Source organism: Atta colombica, unplaced genomic scaffold (assembly GCF_001594045.1).
Source record: "Atta colombica isolate Treedump-2 unplaced genomic scaffold, Acol1.0 scaffold155, whole genome shotgun sequence".
NCBI lineage: Eukaryota > Metazoa > Arthropoda > Insecta > Hymenoptera > Formicidae > Atta > Atta colombica.
Window position 1 is genome coordinate 1,020,143 of NW_017259245.1, and position 20,913 is coordinate 1,041,055.

The following is a 20,913-nucleotide window of genomic DNA, read 5'->3' on the forward strand; positions in this document are numbered from 1 at the left end:
TTATTCATGTCACCATCAAATGTCATTATATAGATAATACATTGTTTGCATTGGCCGAAAATAACCGAAATTCAAATCGCAATCAATTTTAATGAAAAACTCATCGCTCCGTTGAAAGTATACTATATATTATTAAAAATAATCAATTATAAATAAAAAAAAATATTATTTAAGAACAAGAGTATAATTAATAAAGTAATCTATTCAATTATTTTTATAAATGTTTGTAGTAAATAACAATCTTAAATAAACATACATTGCTAGCACTCATAAATTCTCAAATTTATATTATATTTTTAAATATATATTATATTTAAATTTCTGAAACAAGCTGCAACAATTTTTGCAGACAGCAAAAATCGTGTACATATATTTAAAAGAAAAAGTAGGCATGAAATTAGGCATTATCTTGTGATAAAAAGGAATACTTATGTTTATATCTCGTTATAAGGAATCTTCAATAACGAAGGAATCTTCAATATATCTTTTAATATGTATTATCCTCGATACATGTCAATTAAACAGAATTCTCTGAACATGTTTTTTCAGAAATGTGATAAAAAAATTTGAATTCTCTCTTTCACATCTATGTGTTTCAAATCATTGACGTAAAACTTTTGCTGACTGTGTTTGTTCGACTCTCATTTCGAACAAAGTTTTTACGAATTTAAGTCTAACTTTATAGAAAACTTTAGCACGAATCGTTAATTACTTTCATTGAGAAACTTCTTCGCAGAAATGGTCATCTGTTTTTTGTTAAAGTACGATATGATATTTCTTAAATTTCCATCTCGTGTGATTATAGTACACGCAAAATACGACTGAAAATGATCATTTAGAAAATCGCGCGTACACGAGAATTTTTATTTTCTTTTCTATATCTGGAAAAACTATTTGTTTCCATATAAAATGTGAACACTTACACATCTCAACCTTCACATGATTTTGTTAAATTAGTTCTGTGATTAAATATAGTCAAGTAAATATAATCAGCAGTCAAACGTAGGTTGAAACTTATAATTAAACATTGATTGAATAGCTGATGAATGTAACAATAAGAAGCTTTTTCCTTATATATTCATCCATGCACAGCGGAAAATTCTATGCGGAACTTTTCTTAATGAATTGTAATCGAGATTTTAATTAGATCATGGAGCATTTTTATTGCTCACCTCTGCCGCAATGTAAGCTGGAATAACGCTGAGTAATAATTGTTCCTGTTGCTCTCTCTCGCATTCAAGCTTGATTCGTGATTCGATTACTGTCTTTGTGCCGGAGAAAGTTTTGCGATGGGCCATCATTGTTAGAATCCTGTAGTACATACCTGCGAGGATAGCAGCCAGAAGGAACATGATCTCCACAACAATCTGTTAAAATATATTTTTCTAAAATGCCCAATTCGTAAATTTATTGAAGCCTATACATTTACCTGAATTAAGTTGTAATAATTCATTAGATCATCGAAAAATCTTCTTGAAATGTGCGTGAGGGCCAGAATGCAGCCGATAATGAGTGGTATTTGCCACCTCATTTTAGGTAGAATAGCGATTATTGATAAAATGCAGACGAACAAGGGCAGGACGCCTTTTAATATTAAAATTCCTAAACCGAGTATAATGGAGGATGTTAAACCTATTAAAATTCTGGACCGTTTTGAGATCATAGTCGAAGGTAACTGGGTGACCACTAAAAATGTCAAAGAGGCGATGAGCATAGTTGTTAATACCGACACAGGTACAAGATTGGTTATATTGGATAGCTCCTGAAAAATAAATTAATATTAAAAGTATTAAGGCAAGATCAATTATGATCGTATTTGTAATCAAACTTATAAAATTATTTAAAAAGAAGCAAGTTTTGTTTTTTTTAAATATTTATATAATTTTTTAATATTTAAATAATAAATATTAATTTAACTCAACACAATTTAAATAGATTTTATATTTATAACATTTTTGCTAATATAGAATATTTTTGCTACTATAGAATAACTAGAATAACTAGCATGGCATAATAAGTAGAAAATATTAAAAATTATGAATTATGTAGCAGGAAAAGTCATGTTGATGGAATGTGAAATGAAATGCGAAATATCGAAACAAACAGAAATGTACGTAGATAAATAAAAATCAAATAAACATAACGAATGTATTTTATCAAAATTTTTTTCATAAATATATCAGGATCTATTGTTCTTTAGTTTATAATTTTATTCAACTTTCTTTGTCTCTCTCTCTCTCTCTCTCTCTCTCTCTCTCTCTCTCTCTCTCTCTCTCTCTCTTTCTTTAGATCGTAAAATAAAATCGATGACTAATTTTATTTCTATTTCATCTTTTAATGTTGATAAGATACGAGAAGAAATTTTCCATCTAAGATAAATCACGTTATCAATTTTTTCTGTCCTACAAATAGCTGGCGCAAAAAAAATCAACATTGTCCATTCTCGGATCCAATCTTAGAATATGATGTTTTATACATTCTTCGCGAATCTATTGGTTTGAACAGCTTTCGTGTGTTGCCTATACTCTTTACACCTCCAATATTAATATTAATTCTTGATTTAGTTAACAAATCCTCTGTAATTCAATTTTAGGATAGGTTTATGAAGAATGCACACTATCGAGAATCACCTTGTATATCGATCCATTACAAAGCAGTATTGGAGTTTTAATTGAAAATTAATTACAGCTTGGAACATCATCTCGTAACGTCTACTCCTCGAGAAGTAATATAATGCTTCAACTTAGGAAAACTTGAACATCTTGCTAATGAGCATTGATTCTTGAGAATAGTGATTAAAATGAGAATGAAACATAGCTTAGCAAAAAATAAGAAGATAAAGGAAAAATATGAAGAAAAAAAAGAGAAAATTTTTGTTCTAAACTTTTTGATAAATAAGATTAATACAACAAAAAGTCATTTTTAGGTCATTTTTTTACTTTAAAGTGACAATTAATTATTACTTGATTAATATGAAAAAAAGTGTATAATACTTTTAATTTAAACTAGAAAAATTATGATATTTACATGATAATTAGTGAAGCAGAGAGCACCTAAAGCGATCAACGAGGCGACAGCGGCAATGCTGAGTGTTCCTGTATAGAGAGACGCCGTCAACGTTCCTTCGTATTTATCGCGAAGTTCCTGAAGTTCCTTAACACCAGCATCGTCGCCAATAGTATCACCGAGACTTTCTGAAAAAAGCATTGTTGCAGTTTAATTTTGCCACATTCATATATCGCGTGTGTGAAAGTAACGTTTGTGCGAAGCAATTGTTGGAGAACAATTCAAGGAATTTAATATACCTTGTATTTCAATGTAATATTTGATCGTTATATTGCGAGAAGATATCAAATAGATAGAAAAATGAATGAAGACATGAGATACACATATATGATTTTAAATATTTTTATATATTTAATATTATATTTAATAATATAAATAGTTCTAAATAATACGTAGATTCACTATCTCAATTTATTAAAAAAAAATATAGTATAAAATGTTTAATAATTACATCATAAATATATAAAATTATATATAAAATTGTATATGCGCAAAATAACTACTTCGGTAATAACAAATTAAATTATTTGTATAAACTCTTTATTCCGCTTTTAATTTTGTTAATAAGTATCTTTAAATAAATAATCTTTTAATGAATATCTTTAATCTTTATATTTGCTTTGACATAAATGTAACAGAGAAATACATCGCAAGTATTAATTAACATTACATTGATAGCTTAAGGCATACTATTTATTTGCAGTGTGTATGCATAGTAATAAATTCTGATACTATATTGCCGACATAATCTAACGGGGAATTACTAATTTAATACATTCTGACTTCTCTTTTGAAAAGAGCTTTGATGTCGTAATGCGTAGGACTGTAGCTAAATATGTATGATATTGCATTGTGGGCACTTCAGTCATAGGAAGGTTTAATTAATAATCTGAACGCGAACAAAATTCATGGGAGTTATACACGCAGTATATGTGTTACCCAATCATTCAATTATTTTATTAGTATCTTATTTGATATTAAGTACGGTATTGAATAGGATAAAGTATAGCTATAATAATAATAAAACTATTTTATAAATAATAATAAAATTTATGTTATAAATTATAAAAATTTATATATATTCTACAATTACAAAAATTATATTTTACATCTTTATGCATGTAGTTTGTCTCCTAATAAATTTCGGTTTATATTCTAAAAATATACAGTAAGTTGTGTATGTCTAAATATGTAAGATACTTTTGTGTAATAATTATATATAATAATTATATAATAATAATTATATTTATATTTACTGTACAATTATGTACATATGCGCTTGTGCGCACAAAGTGAAATTATCTCTTCAAATATCTTCGGAGGAACATATTATTAGGGAAAATATTGTGCATAAAAGCTGCTTGGTTTTAAAAAGCAAGAAGAAAATAACTTAGGGACGATTTTGGGTGATGTAAAATTCACAATAAAATGATATTAAATTTTTAGCCTTGAAATTTACTTATTATATTAAATTTTTTAATAGAAAGCAATATTTTTTTAATTATGCAGATTTTTATTATTACGAAATGTGTTTTTAAAATAATGATTTTATTAAACTCCTTTTTAATAAGAACATTCTGAATATGAGTTTTTAAATATTGCCGACATTAACATTGCTCAAGGTATATATTGTAGCAATTTCCTGGATATATGCTTTAATATTCAATCCTTTTTTTATTTTGTCGATAATGGATGATATATAGCGTCCATAAAATAAAAATTTATCAGGAAGAATTTTTAAAGAGTAAACAGAAAAAGGATAATAAAATAGATATCTATATATAGTGCAAAATTGACATAAACAAAAATTTAAGTAAACCGATTAAATTCTTATATTCTAAATATAAAGAAGATAAAAATAAAATTGTAGATAAAGATAGAATAATCTTTATATCATATAAAGATTGAGGTACGTAACGTTTTGTCTAATCTTAAACCAAAGAAAATAAAATATAAATATAAAAATGGAATCATTTATCTAATATATTGTTTGGAAATCGCAATGCAGTTTAATAAACGTTTTTATCTATTATTTAGTACATATTTTAATAAACATTGGCCAAATACATTGTCAAAATTATTTATACATTATTTCTTATATATTAAATTTTATTATAATATTTATATACGTTATTTTTTATACATTATTTTTATAATAATAGTGACAAAATCTTATTATGAAGTAATAATGCAATTACAATATGAATATTACGTTTGCACAACTTTGCATGATAAAAGGAATGCGTGTCGAGTTATAAGAGCAAATGAATTGCGTTACTATATTTCTCATAAAGCATTTCGCTTATTAAAAAATCTAATATATTGTATTTTATTATTGTATATTCCCACCGGTAGATTTTATTTCATTTTAAGATAAAAGAAAAAAATTAAGTTGTCAAAATTATTCACAAGACTTCATGACTCTCAAGGTTGTTTCGTGATAATGTCCCATCGATTCATAAATATAAATTTGATATGTGTGAATGATATACGTGAGAAGGGAAAATATTTTGAAAAATCAAATATCGAGCGTGTCAATATATATCAGTATAACAAAATGTAAATAGCAAAAAATTTTAATTATCAAAATGTCAGCAGTTACATTTTTATTATTATTAATATATTTAAACAATATTTATGAACTCATAGATATTATATTAATATTAATAATCTATTTTAAAAAATGATAAGAAAGATATCAAGTAAATACATCATTTAAAAAAAATAGTATTCTTAAATAAACAAAAACGTTGTAACAATCTTTTCGTATATAAAAATTTAAAAACATTTCAAAACATATAATAATTTTAAGCAAAAATTTTGAAAAGTATATTACAATATTTATTATTTTGTTTAAATATATTTTTTCTAGAAAAGTATGTTGCATCAATTAAAATTAAATTAAATCAACATTACATTAGGTATACATTTTATTTTTAAATCATTTTTAATTCTTTAAATTTCAGTATTTTAAACAAAAACTATTTATAATAGCTTTAGGATAATTCATTAAATGCAATGGAACATTGTTTATTTTATTTTTATCTAGTTTAAAACATTATGACTTATACACAAAATGCACTTTTATATATAAATACGCACTTTTATTTTTGAAATTCTACATGTAATATGAATTATGTTAAACTTAACATCGTCATGAACGCATTCTTCACATACAAGTCTATATAACTGTAATTTTTAATTGATTTTTGTTATAATTTTACTATTTGTTATAATTTTTTATAGTTTATCAATTTTGGTAAATGGTTTAATCAATTATTTAACTATTCATTACTGTTGTAAATGTTTGTTAAATAAAAAGGCGCAGCTCCCGTTTTGCGTGATCGAGGTACTCTGCAAGTGCATTAACTTAATTGATAGAAATTGTCGTCGTGTCGGTGACTAAACGAATCAACCTAATCTGTTAATGAAACAAACCGCATTCAGACACGCGATCACAACTAATAGTTCAATGAAAACAAGGAAAACGTCGTCGATGATTCTAATTAGCTGCTGCTCTTTTATGTTGACGTTCGCTGTTTGTATGAAAGCAATTAGGCACCTTGTCAAAGTGAATACGCTCAAAATCATCATGATTTCATTCTATTGCTACGTGTGTATCTCCATCGCGTTATTTCTGTAATTCGCAATACGTGTAAATCATGATAATATTGCATGACAACGTAATATTATATGCCTGATATTGTGTGCGTAACAATCAACTATAAATGAGATAACGACAATACATAATAAACATAATATAAAGAGAATAAAATTAATTATGCTACGCATATAATGTTACTTAAATTTTTATTTATATATTCTTGTTATTACTTATTTCTAATAAATTAATAAGTTTCGTAAAAGTTTGTTATACAATATAACTATAAATGACACACCTAATAATATACACAATGCGATTCATATATTTCAATACAAAAAATATAAAAAAAAATAAAAAAAATAAAATAAAGAACATAAAAAATATTTTAAATATTTTAAATATTTTTTTATTTAAAATAGGATACTTTACAATCAATACACTGTTGTGGTCCTGTTTTCAATCTTTGCATCAAATATAATATTTCTTTTTTGTAATCGTCTTTAGTTAAACAATCACAAATGTCACCGGTCGAATTTCTGGCATATCAAATTTTTTATCATTCAACTGCAAGTTCTTAATTTCAAAAACAAAAAATAATTAAAGGGATATAAATGAAGAGAAAAAACGGAGTGATATTATGATATTTTTTAAGCCATTCAACATGTTTCAGAAATTCAAGCTAACCTATAAACTGATGCAATTATGAAAAAAAGACGATATAAAGGTTAAAAATAAAAGCAGAACGTATTGATTGTAAAGAATCGCATTTCAAACAAAATAATGTTTGAAACATTTTTCTGACATGTTTTTTATTTTATATCATTTTTATTTCAAATTTAATTTATAGACTGCATACAATTATTATAAACAATATATACTATTATTTTCTAACCCAGTTACAGTTGTATATTTCTTGTAAAATGGATATTACATGACATTTTATAAGAATTTTTATATATACATTTATACATATTTCTCTTTTTTCTTTGACAAAGATCATCACAATTTGTTGTGAAATATAATGTATAATTTATTGTGACAAATCATATACAATAATTAGACAAATTGAGAAGAATTTTTCAGATACAGAGAAAAAGAGAAAATAATTGATTTATTTCTTTGCGTTCATGGAGTTTTCAATATCTTCTGTTCGCAGGTTATTTATTGTATAAAACATATTCGCATAAAAATGTAAAAATTATTTTTCAATTTCTTGTAAAAAGTTCAGGGTAAAACTGCCATTGTACATATACTCTCATATTAGGTTTGGGAAAAAGTTCGTGGCGTTTTTTAAATGCCATCTAACGGGAAAAACGCCACGAACTTTTTCTCACACCTAATATTTTTAATACAAATATTTCTGCTAAAACGTAAAACTATCAATTCTTCTTTGTGTTATCTCAGTTCTTCCAATATTAGCAATCCATACTAATGTTGCTCTTGTAATAAACAAGTTCAAAAATGCATCAACAACAAGGGAATAAGATTGCGAAGTTCATAAATCTTTAGCATCTCAAATAATGCTGTTCAATTTCATTGTTGTAACTATTAATATTAATATTATCTTAAGAAACTTACAACTGGCGCGTTGTCTACAAATTGCAGATTGCGAAACGTCACTCCAAACCAGAAATTCGCCTTGTCACCACCTAGTCTTTAGGTTGCTTACAAACCACGGGTCTCGAAATTTCACGATTGTGCCGATTCAACAATTATTGAGCTTTGTACATCACACTATAATAGTTTCACGTTTCCACGCTTTCCACTGGATTCTCTGCATCGCAATAAGCGATGTAGTGTCGAGATGTGCAATATGTTTACTATGCACTATTTGGAGATTGTAAATTGCAAAAGAATTAATCGTCTCTTTATTTTTATTGATAATCTTAAGTGACATTAATTTTTTGCTGCATTATTATATTTTTAAAAGATTTTTATATAAATTTTTTTAATAACTTTCTTTATTTTATTTCTTTAATATTTTTTTAAATATTTGTCAATCTCTTTTTCTCTTATTTATTCAATTTTTGTTATTTTATAAAGTGCTATCTACATTACACAAGTAAAACTGTGTTTATTATGCATTTATTAATTTACAATTAAATTTATTTATTTTTCATTCCTAAGAGAAAAATTAAATTTTTATGTTTTTCATTTTCTGTGAGTTGGCCAAGCTTTCACCGTATGATGCAATTAAGAATTGCCTGCTAACGGTCGACTGATTACATTTGGATTTTATGTGGAAAATAAATGCTGCGTCTGGCTAATACTGGTTACAGCTTGTTTCCCTTCTTTTTGCCTTTTTAACATAAATTAATAATGTAAAGAATTTTTTTCTACATCATTCCTAATTTACAGACCGCTTGACGTGTGATGAGAATAATCTATCAATATATCTAAGTGTACTTGTTCATTTAAATTGTCCGTAACACAAATTTAGAAAGAATTCAGCTGCAATATATTTTTACATTCCATAGTGAATTTAATATAATTTAATATAATCCTTTTTCTATAAAATCTCTTTTCATGATCATGAAACAAGAATAATGAATATTCCATTCGATTTATAAGTGAAAAAAATGCAAGAATATTATTTGTATGTATATTAAATTTCATTACTTACATTCTACGTACGTAGCACAGAAAGCGCTTGTATGCAAGTGACAGAAGCGCTTTCTGAGCACTTTGCAAATGCTATGCTATGCGGGATATGCTAATACTGTTATACGCTCAAAAAATGATACTCCAAGCTTCTATAGTACAGCATTCTAATTACTTACTTTAAAAATCTTAATTTTAGGAAAAGAATATAATAAGACAAATGTAAAAGTAAGAATTACATAAAGCTAAATAAAATAAAAGAATAAAGAAATGATATTAGTCATGATAATCAAATCATTAATAAATTATTAAGAAATATATCTTATATATAAACAATGCTTGCATTATTTTGACGTTGAAAATTTTAATTTTATTCAAATAATGTTTAAATATTATTAATATTTGTATGTATACACGCATGTTTATTATTTTAATTAAAATTTTTCCTTTGTACGCAATAAAGATTTATATATTTTTTATTTCATATGTTCAAAAATTTAGATTTATTATATCAGAAAAAGAAAATAACAGAATCATAACAAGCAATGAGAGTTATTTGCCATTTTATTGCTTATTGTTTTATTTGCAATAATTGCATGCGGTGACGTGAACAAATGATGCTCTCGTTGGACGACGCACCCTCGTTGACTGTATATCACGCACGTGTATCATTGTTATTTATCTCTACATTTACAGAATCGAAAGGATATATGCTCACAATGTTTTTTTTAATAAATACAAATTCTTGTTGAGGCAATGATGTTTTCAATCAATATTGACAAAATTCATATTTACGGATTTTCTTCCCGAAAGAAAAAGAGAAAAAAGAGCTGGAAGGAAAAAAAGAAGGGGAGAGAAAAAAAAGAAAAAGAGAGAGAAGAGAAAAAAATTCGTTCCACATATGATTTCTAAAAAATATAAATTGTTTACTTCCAATGACTTCTGAAAAATATAAATTATTTTATTTAATCCCAAAAACGACGTGAATAAATAAATATCGTAATAGATACAATTTTCTTCTTTCTAAATTTATTTATTTGAATTAATTCCGTTTTTCAACATGAAATAGAAACACAAGACTTAGAATCATCTGCAATGAATTTTCATGAAGGAAAACAACAGCGACATCCAATATGCCGCTATTTCCGAATTCTATATGTATGAGACGGAATGTGTAATTGCACATAATCGGGTACGACGCATCGATGTGGCGATGCAACAATTGCGCTTCGCTGGGAGATACCGATTGTGCGGTGCATACCGATGTCGCAGGATGAATTTACGTGGAAAACGTACGTTTCGCAAGGTGCTTACATATCAGATACGATGTTTCCTGGTCACGCCAATTCTCTGCCGTAAAAGCAATAATTGCAACACGCTGGCAGCCTCGAGTTAATTATCGCGCTTGTTCGATAATAGTTGCAATCGACATGGTTACTGGCCGATTTTATATTTAATTGTACACGTGAAGTGTGTCATTGGGTTGGCAGTCGGAGTCGCAACGCGTTATTATTCCGAGCAGGGAATCCTCGTTTGGAATTACCATCGTATTTACATGACTGGCGTAATCTCTTCTTGACAACGCGTTAATCTCCTTCGCATTACGCGTGTTTGTAAATCAATCTATATTGGATTATATACGTCGCTTTCGCAATAATACCAGTCAGACGTGATTGACTCGATTTTAAATTGAATAAATTAACGCTGGCTATCCCTCTGTCAATTTTCTTGTATAGGCTTTATATTCAAAACATTGATAAACCGATTGCCGAATTTTCACGTTGTGCTATTTGAAATGCTTTTTGTTTGTCAATATTTGCATTAAAAAAAATATGAAAATATACACTGTAAAAAATAAAATGTTAATTTTAACTTAAAAATTAACTTTTTTGTATTACTTTTAATATTTTTGCATGTCTCAGAAAGTCCACTATACGATTATAAGTTGAAATAACAATTTTATTTTTATAATAAGATAATTTTATATTTTATTTCATGAATGCTTTTCTTGTTTATTTCAAATACAATTGTATTTTTCTTCAGTAGCACACAGAGTATTTTTTTGTCAAAATTATGCAATTATACTATAAATGACAACCGGTGAACATGCGGAAAGATTCATGATCGAGAAGAATCCGTACAATGCTATCTCTATTTATTGACAACATTACAGAAATAAATTTTTACTTTCCTCAATGCGATTAAAGAAAATATACTCAACTGATATACCTAAAAAAAATCAGACTAAAGTATAATGGGAAAATATTAGAATAAATCAATTTTTGTTCGCTTTCATGCGTTGTGTTTCCCATGGTGAAGCATTAAATCAGTATTAGTTGTTCAAGGGAAGCGAAAGCTTTCAATGCAAAATATCGTGTGATATCACGTGGTATCATTAACTTGGCAATATCATTAAACTACAACAGTAATTACTTGATATTAGAATATATACACGCTATTACCTATAAATTTGCATCGTTATCTAAATAAGTGATAATCTTTGGATCATATAAAGTGACTAAACAGCTGTAATGATATTATTTATAGTATAGTGAAATGTGTAACAAATTATTAATTAACACATCTTCGTTAATGCTAAAACAGATAATGATTAAATTTACATATTTATTATAATTTAATCGTCATTAACGAAATAGGATTAAAATAGGAGAAAATAATTATACGAAAAATGATATTAGAATGCAAATTAGAAATAGATAAAAAAAGAAAGGAAAATTAAAAACTAAAAAAAATGAAAAATTTAATATACCTTTATAATTTTATGAGATTTGTTAAAAAAAAAAGTATTGGACTGCTATGACTGTGCTATGATAAATACAAACTATAAGACTTATTAGTCTTCAGAATAAATTTCTTATATAACAATGTACTTATTGTTAATTGATAGTTTCTGCCATTGTGTAAAACACTTTTTAAAATCATTTTTTAGAATATTTATAAATATCCTCATCGAATTTTATTTAATAATTTTAAATTAAACATCATCAAATCTATGATGCTTTAAAATTTTTTCAACCTCGAGAACAAAAAATCAACGCTGTATTCGGTGAACATGGAAGCAGCTACCTTCATAATATTTCGCTTTTATTCTCGCCAAAAAATGTTGGAAGCATTGGAACAAGTGAGCGGATGTATTATCGTGAAGTACGCACTCCTGAGAGAATTATCATGTTCCACAGAATTATCTTTATATATTATTCTTAGCAAATCAATATGTCATTAGCTATTTTACTTTGAAATAATTAAAACTTAATTGGTTACTCTCAGATATTGCTACTAGTTTTATAATATTCTGACAGTGGAAACCAAAGTTTTAAATTAACTTGTCTCTAAATCCGCACTGGTTCTACTGTCATAATAATTAAAATATCAAGAACATAATGACTTTCTTGATATTTTAATTATAATATTAATATACGTATATCTAGTTCAGATGAACTTTTTAACAGATCTTGTGTACTGAACACTTTGTGCTTGTACTAATTTTTTTCTAAATGTATGTCATTGTTTATAAAGGAATGCATTATATTTAAGAACATTTCTCCCATTGTTAAACAAATACATATAAAACGGTTAACTAATCATTCATTTAATATTATTTAACTAAAATTAGTTTGACTAAATATCTGATATTAATTCTGCGTATTATCAATTTCTATTATGAGTTCCAGCTGCTCGTACAAATATGTATGTATAGCTACATATTCCTATATGTAACTATATCCTGTTGCCAACTGGAATCACACACTGCAGTTAGCGGAAACCGATAGTAGGTTGAATCCGGAAAACGCGCAAAGTGCAAACGTTTACGGCATTGAAGAGGATATGCAGACAGTGTTCCCAACAGCTCTGACCGGCGTGAACTATTTTCAATCTCGGTTAGAAGGACATTCCGTACAAACATAATAAAAAATTTTGAAAAAAGTTTTTGATAAATCAAAATTTACAATAAAAGATTTTATATTTTATATTTTTGTTTCAAATCAATTTATTGTTTATATTTTTAGATTATCAAAACTTCATAATACTTTATGCTTCTATAATCTAAAGCTACGAAGATTACTTCCTGTTCTAGTTGTGATTTAATTAGCTCGGTGTTTTGTTCGAATGAGTTTTTGTTGTCACCAAAGTGTTTCGAAGCGAACATAACTCATTGATGCTTTTTTTTATCTTAATTAAGATCTATATTGAGAATGAAATGATGTCTATCGATTCAACCAGATCACATTAACTGCAGTTTTACAAAATGGATCACTTTGCAAGCAAATAAAAACACTGAATCGACTGGATTAACCGAGACTACGAAGACAAACTTCTTGCCGTTTTACTTCCGTTTTCCCGCGCGTTTTTTCATGCAAAAAAGAAATTTCAGCATATTTAATGTAATATATACAATATACATGGTCCGAAAAATCGTCCGCAATACTTCGGAAAGTGATTCGGAACCAAAAAGAAATAAAAAGAGCTATATAAACATAGAAAAGTCGTTTTTGACTTTTATAACCACTTTTATGTTAAAGAAATTGTAATTTATTTTTTATATAATAATTATAATTATAAATTATTTCATAGTGTTTTAACATAATTAATTACATTTTGGACTATTTTGGCGTTATCCAGGATGCGCCATCTAGAGACATAGTTCGCTTGGTATTCCTTATAGTAAAATAAAAAAATTTTTTAATTAAAAAAAAGAGATGTCAAGCGAATGTTTCCACATAGTGCATTCTGGATAACGCCAAAATAGTCTGAAATGTTATTTAATAAATATTAAAACATTATGAAATAAATTATGATTGTAATTATTAAAAATAAATTACAATTTTTTTCACAACATGAATGTAGTTATAACTCAGAAACGATTTATAACTTTTTTCCTATTTTTTGGGTCCCGAATCACTTCCTGAAGTATTGCGAGCGATTTTCCGGATACTTTGTATACAAAATATATCTAAATGAATTTGTAATTATTATTTAATATGTATTAATATTAAATTGTTTTTTATGTAAAATTGAAGATTTGGAAATGTATTATTATAAATTTTGCAAACAAGACTTTATACTTTATACTTTATACTTTACTTAAAGGTACAAAAAAAGATTATTATATAAGAAAATTATTAAAGCAAATCTAACGTTTTTAATAAATGAAAAATTAATAATTAATATCTTTTTAAATTGTGCGATTATTATAAATGGCACGAAATTAAAGAAAAATAAAAGGAAGAAATTAATGTAATATTAGTAAAAATATCTTCACGTCAATTAGTAATAATTCGTCCTGTTTATTATCAAACTTGTTTCTATATAATCGCAAACATATAATTGTTTACAAAATTATGATAACCTATATTTGTTTCGTTACGAACGTTTCATTTAGCATATCGCTGATCGAGGAATTGATAAATGCTCATTCGTTACTACGAGGTCAATGTCAATTGTTGTTAACTGAGTTCAAGTTCATCCTTAATTCGTCAATTTCTCGCGATTGACTAGCGTTGTAATACAGTCTTGCATTAGAAACATTTAATCGAAAATTCATATGTTCATAATCTTTTAATTGTTAGAATTTTCGATACTTTTTATATACTTTCGATACATGTAACTGCATTATATTAGTTACAATTTTACAATTACACATACACACACACACACACACAAACACACACACACACACACACACACATATATATATTCTAAACTAAAATGATTTTTCAAAATAATGTAACATATAAAATCAATTAATAAAAACTTTCTAATTTATTTTTTTGTAATCAACTGATTTATATTAAATATGCAGAGACTGTTAATTTTGTTTTTCATAGGAATAGCTTTAATTCCTGTTTTATTTAAAAGGACAGCTACCCTGATCAAATCAAAAGAATAAAACAACACGTTTATATATAATTACTTATTCTCTATAGAAACATATTATCTTTTAAAAGAAAATTGTATATTGATATATTTTACATAAATTAGAAGGTAATAAAAATGTAGGAAAATTTTTGTTATCATCTTGGTATTACCTTTCTACACTTTGTTTAAGTTTAATTCTTTAAAATATATTGGAGTCGTGAATATATTTTTGTTCTATAAAACATGATTAATGTTTATCACATAAAATTGTTTTTTAAATAATTTTCTTTCGTTGATTTAAAAAATTTTTTATTGATAATTCCAAATAAAAAAAAAGTGAGATCTAAATTGTAGAAAATTCATTATTTTACAATTATTGAAATGTTCTTATACAATTCTAATACGATTTCTTTTTCTTAAAAAATACAATTGCTAACTTTTTACGATTAATCAATCATGTAAAAGAAGCAAGATGTGCGACGTCAAAGAGAAGATCACATTGTCGGTGTTTGATAATATTTACATGATACTATCAATATTTAATGTATTGTCATCAAACGATTCGTATCCTGTGAATGTTTTACTCCTTTATTTTTCCATTCGAAATTTTATTTTTATAAAAACCGAGTAAAATAGAATAAAAATTAAAGAGAATAATAATTCTGTATAAAAACTAGAGTACATCAATAGTGACAACGGTATTATATCTATTCATAATTAATATCTCATTATATCGTCAAATATTAATAGTATTTAAATATTAACGCTATTTGTAACTAACTATTTATATAATAATTCAAAACAAATTCTTTCTGTATTATTAAAATATTTATTCTTTTAGTGTAACTCCATTTTGTATAAAGCACATTGAAAAAAAAAATCTTAATTTCAAAGAAATATCTCTTCGCTCGTATTCAAAAAAATTATTTCTTTGGATTAATGAACATTTTTCTAAAAATAAGATATTGTACTTTCAAAGAAATAAGATATTGTATATCAAAAAAATAATTTTTTGAATACGAGCAAAGAGATATTTCTTTGAAATTAAGATTTTTTTTTCAGTACATTATTAAATAAATTTTATTAAATAAATATTCTGCAAATATCTCAACAATTGATATCGTTGAAATTTGTGTCATTTACTGTATTGCATATAAACACTGAAAAATGTGACAATTAATGCCTGCATTTGCTTTGCGTGAAACATAATTATATCACATTACTTTCAATGTAACATTCCTATATTATATTTCATGTATTATTCTATACAAATACTTGATTTTACACCTTGTAACAATTTACGCGTCACAAGCTACAGCAAATATTGTTTTGCAAGCGTGATAGTATTCTATATAAGTTTGCTGAATAAACCTGTTAGAGTAAATACATCGTGTTCGTTAAGTATGGTTTATAGGCACGTTGGATAGGAGGGTATACTATTAGTTCTCGATATTGCATGCTTCAAACATCGTTTCGATATTGCAAAGAAATTCTTCAGGAAATAAAATTTGAAAACAAGCTGGTACTTTATTATAAGCACAATTTAATACAAAAGAAATTATTACGTTATAAATTAAACAAATTGGATACACAAAATAGGAAAAAAAATGTAGAATTAAAAAACACAAAATATATAATACAAAATAAAAACTGCAAAATATAGAATGTAGAATATAGAACGAGGAATTAGAAATATTTGAAATGTTTTGAATATAGAAAAACTAAAAATATAAATATTTCTTTTTGTTGATAGAAACAGACTTACTTAAGAAATCGAAAAAATGTAAAAATTGAATTTTTTTTAAACCTCATCCATACATTATATCTGTTAAATATTTCAGTTATGTTCATAAAAAATTGTATAAACTACATACATTCTACTACGTACATACTATGTACATTCATTTTTTACAGTTTACATATAGTTGCATATTCATATGTTAAGTAATAATTTTAATTATTAATAAAATTATTTAATTTAATTTATAAATTATTATTTTGCAAACAAAAAAATTGAATTAACTATATAATTACACTGAAAAAAAACTCTGCATTAATTGAAAATTAGATTATAGAATTTTCTGATTGAATTTATTATAATTCTAGTTGTTATATAAAACAGAATATAACAAAATGATTGATATGATTAGAATTTTCTAGTTTGTTCATTTTCAACCAAAATTTTTTTCAATATACAAAATAAAGTCAAGATACATATAGCAAAATGTCGAATTCATCGAATTCATCGAATAATGTTCGCAATATACATTTACTATACGTAAGGGATTTCAAACATGTATATACTTTTTTTATAGTACTTTCGTTACATCTGGGAATCTCCTTGGGGAGAGCTGGTCCGGAATATAAGATAAAAATGGCTACGCGCGTGGTATGCAGCTGCTCTATTTTTTTTTTTCTTTATTTTCAGCGAATCCCTAGCGATATGAATTCTCTGTTACAACGCGTTCTCCATTGTGCAGGTTATGCTTTGGGTTTTCGGCTGAAAGCCTTTACTATGCAATTATCTACATGTCTCTTCAAGGTACGCATTCGGCCAGCTATCCTACAATGTTCTGTCAGAGCGCTGTTTTAATTGATAAAAAAAATTACATGTTTTACAATCTTGATTTGAATGAAGAAAAGAGATGTTTGTATAAATAACTTTAAACAAAATAAAAATAAAATGAAAATAAAATAAAAATAAAATGAAAATAAAATAAAATGAAAATGAAAATAAAAATTACTTAGCAATTTCACAAGTGATAAATATCTTGCATTATTACTTTAACATTCCCTTACTACAGTAATTTATTGACCTTCAATGCATCTCATTCTTGCAAAAATTTTGTTATAATTAAATAATTATGATTTAATAATAATTTTTTTCGATCTTCCAATAATTTTTTCGACTTTCCAATTTCTAAACATCAAATTATTGTTTCTTTAATATAATTATTCTAAAATTATTAGAAAAATGTAAGTTGTGCAAATCATGTATCCTTTAAGAGGTAAAACTGGTATTAATTTTTCTTAAACGATTCGAATAAAAATATATAATCGTCTAATACAATTAAATAATAAGTACGAAAAAAATAGATAAAGTTCATTGCAAGAAAACTATTAAAGAAAGATGAGAGGATCGGTAGTTTCATCGGGCAGCTGGTCGATTATTATTGGTCAAGGGAAGTTTCGATCATAAGAGATCGCTAGAATTGACACGAAGTGGCGAAGGCTACTGGTATCGACAGGCCTCACCGATCAGGCGTCTATCATGGTTTCGAATCGAGTTCGGTGTTACATTCGCAAAATCTCCTTGGGAACACGGACCGCGAACTGTGAAAGTTTCATCAGCCGATGACATTATCATTTATGCAAGCAATTTCGATGTGGTACAATTAATAGAATACAATGTAAATTCAAATTTGACTAAAATAAAACAAAAAATAAACGTAAAACGTTATTTTATAAAATTGCGACAATATCAGTGATATTTTTTTCAATATTCAAAATGGAACAAAGGAGTTAATTTGTGGAATATTCCTGATTATTGAAAGCTTTTCAGTATGGTATTAAATTTTTGTAGTTACAAGTTTTTCCTTGAGTTTACTTAAGTTGTTGTCGCTGTTGAAACTTTTCTCTCTTCTTGAAGTTTGTATCGCTCTGTATTAAGATTCAATTTTTGTAACATAAAATTCTTAACATTCAAGTACTTTAAAATATTTCTATTATACATTATATTAAACCGACAAATTATCATTAAATAATATAATAAATTTTTATCTTATAATTAATATTGTTATTGTTATAAAATTAATAATGTTATTTCATGTTTTAGTTATATTTGCAGTTTATAGAAATATATTCGGTTCACAAAAAGTAAAAAAAATCATTCTGGAGTTCTATGTTTAATTCTTTACAGAAATAATAACGTAGATAAAATAAATATAAAAGAATAAATTCAAAGAAGTTTACAGAAATTTAAGTAATGATTCACAAAGTTATGAGCTCTCTGTATGTTGTTTCAAGTTTGCGATTTCCTATGTGCGTTGTACTTTTCATAGAAAGTAATCTGTTATTATATGTTTTAAAATCTGTCTCGAATGTCTATATCTCGAATAACAACTTTAATTTTTTTTATATAATAAGTCATCTTCCATAAAGCATTGAAATTAAAAACAGTTGCATTATTTTATTTGAATATCATAGAAATCTCGTGGTTTAACTAAAAGAGAAAGAAAAATATAAAAACTAATAACATATTCTCTTGTAATACAAGAAGAAGTGTGCCACTTTATTGCTATTCTAACAGCCTTAAAAACTTGATATTTGTAATTTGATATTTGTAATTCAAAGTTATTTAATATTTATCATGAAATTTTGAATTTGATGCAAATTGGAGAGCGAGCGGAAACGAGTTCTTGTAATATGCGATGTGATATTCTCGGTATGGTAAAGCCATACGATGTTTACAGTCGTGCTATCTCGACAATTTCAGAATTCTATGTTTTTCATTTGAAAATTTATAGCGAGTTTACACCGTTGTGTCATTTTACATCGAAATCAAACTCGCGGAAAATCATTAAATGTAATACGATCGTTAAAGTACGTACTGAAAGCAGCGAGGTGAAACTAGTAATTCGTTACACCAATCGGATTTTCAGTGATCTTCTCATTAAATTCTCATTCAATTTCACTCATCTGTTGATTCATAAATAGCTCCCTAACAGCTTTATTATATTTGACGTGGTTCTGCCTATATATAGCTGTTGCTTCAAATTATAAAGTAATTTTATTTTCTATCTTTAATGTAATTACAGCGATATTAATAAATTATTGATAAAAAATGTTCACCCTTAGTGGCATTACCAATATTAAAATAATATTATAATAGCAATAAAAGCCTAACAGAATAATTTTTTTAATAAATATTCAGTAAATATCCCACATAATATACATAATTAATTTTTATCTCGTTAAATAAAAATCTACAATAATATAGAATAATATCGTCAATATCCGGAATGTTATAACGGCACTATTAGCACCATCATCATTACGATTACTATCGTAAATGCCGTACAAGCACGGAAATAGAGACAAGTAATGAAAGGATTAAGTCGTATAAAACGCTTTATCCGTACAGAAGCATTCGCTTTGTGTTTGAACCGTAAAGCTTGCATTTAATAGAACTGCTGTTACTACTGCTGCCGTTATGTTTCGACTTCACATATATACGCGCGAATGTGATCGCTTGGCTTCCGGAATTACGTATTTTCACGTGGCAAGTGTGTACGGTATGATGTTGCGCTCGTAACACGTTCGTAACAATCAGGACTTGTATAAACGTACGCCGTATCCCGCTATTATTTCCGTGTACATGATTAATAATTGACCAAGCGAAGGATCAAAATAAACCATGCCGCTCGAGAATTTGGAACTTGGCTCCGATCTTCGAGTCATTTTATTACCGTGCGATGACAAAATTAGCAACAAGGAAACTACGTCCCCTGAAAGTTTATATCATGCGCAAAGAGATACAAATTAATTTTTGCAGCTATATGTATAAGAAAAAAACTTTGCATTCAACTATTCCTAGATTTTTACCTAGATAAAAATTAATTGTTTAGATATATATGTGGAATAGAATAAAAAAAGTATTCGATTATATAGATTTATATTATTTTATATGTAGATATGTAATATAGAACAATTTAAAATAATATAATATTAATTATTGTAAATATAATTAATTAATATAATTATAA

General features: G+C 26.4%; 1 protein-coding gene across 2 annotated transcripts in view; it reads right to left on the minus strand.

Moving 5' to 3' along the window:
• Positions 1-20,913, minus strand: part of LOC108685575 (adenylate cyclase type 2) — a 41,083-nt gene that overhangs the window by 16,595 nt on the left and 3,575 nt on the right. For both annotated transcript variants that reach the window (XM_018190425.1, XM_018190427.1), the window contains 3 exons: positions 3,028-3,194; positions 1,430-1,762; positions 1,173-1,367 (listed from right to left, as the gene is read on the minus strand). In XM_018190425.1, coding sequence (XP_018045914.1) covers positions 1,173-1,367; positions 1,430-1,762; positions 3,028-3,194 — 695 coding nt within the window. The remainder of the gene's footprint in view (positions 1-1,172; positions 1,368-1,429; positions 1,763-3,027; positions 3,195-20,913) is intronic.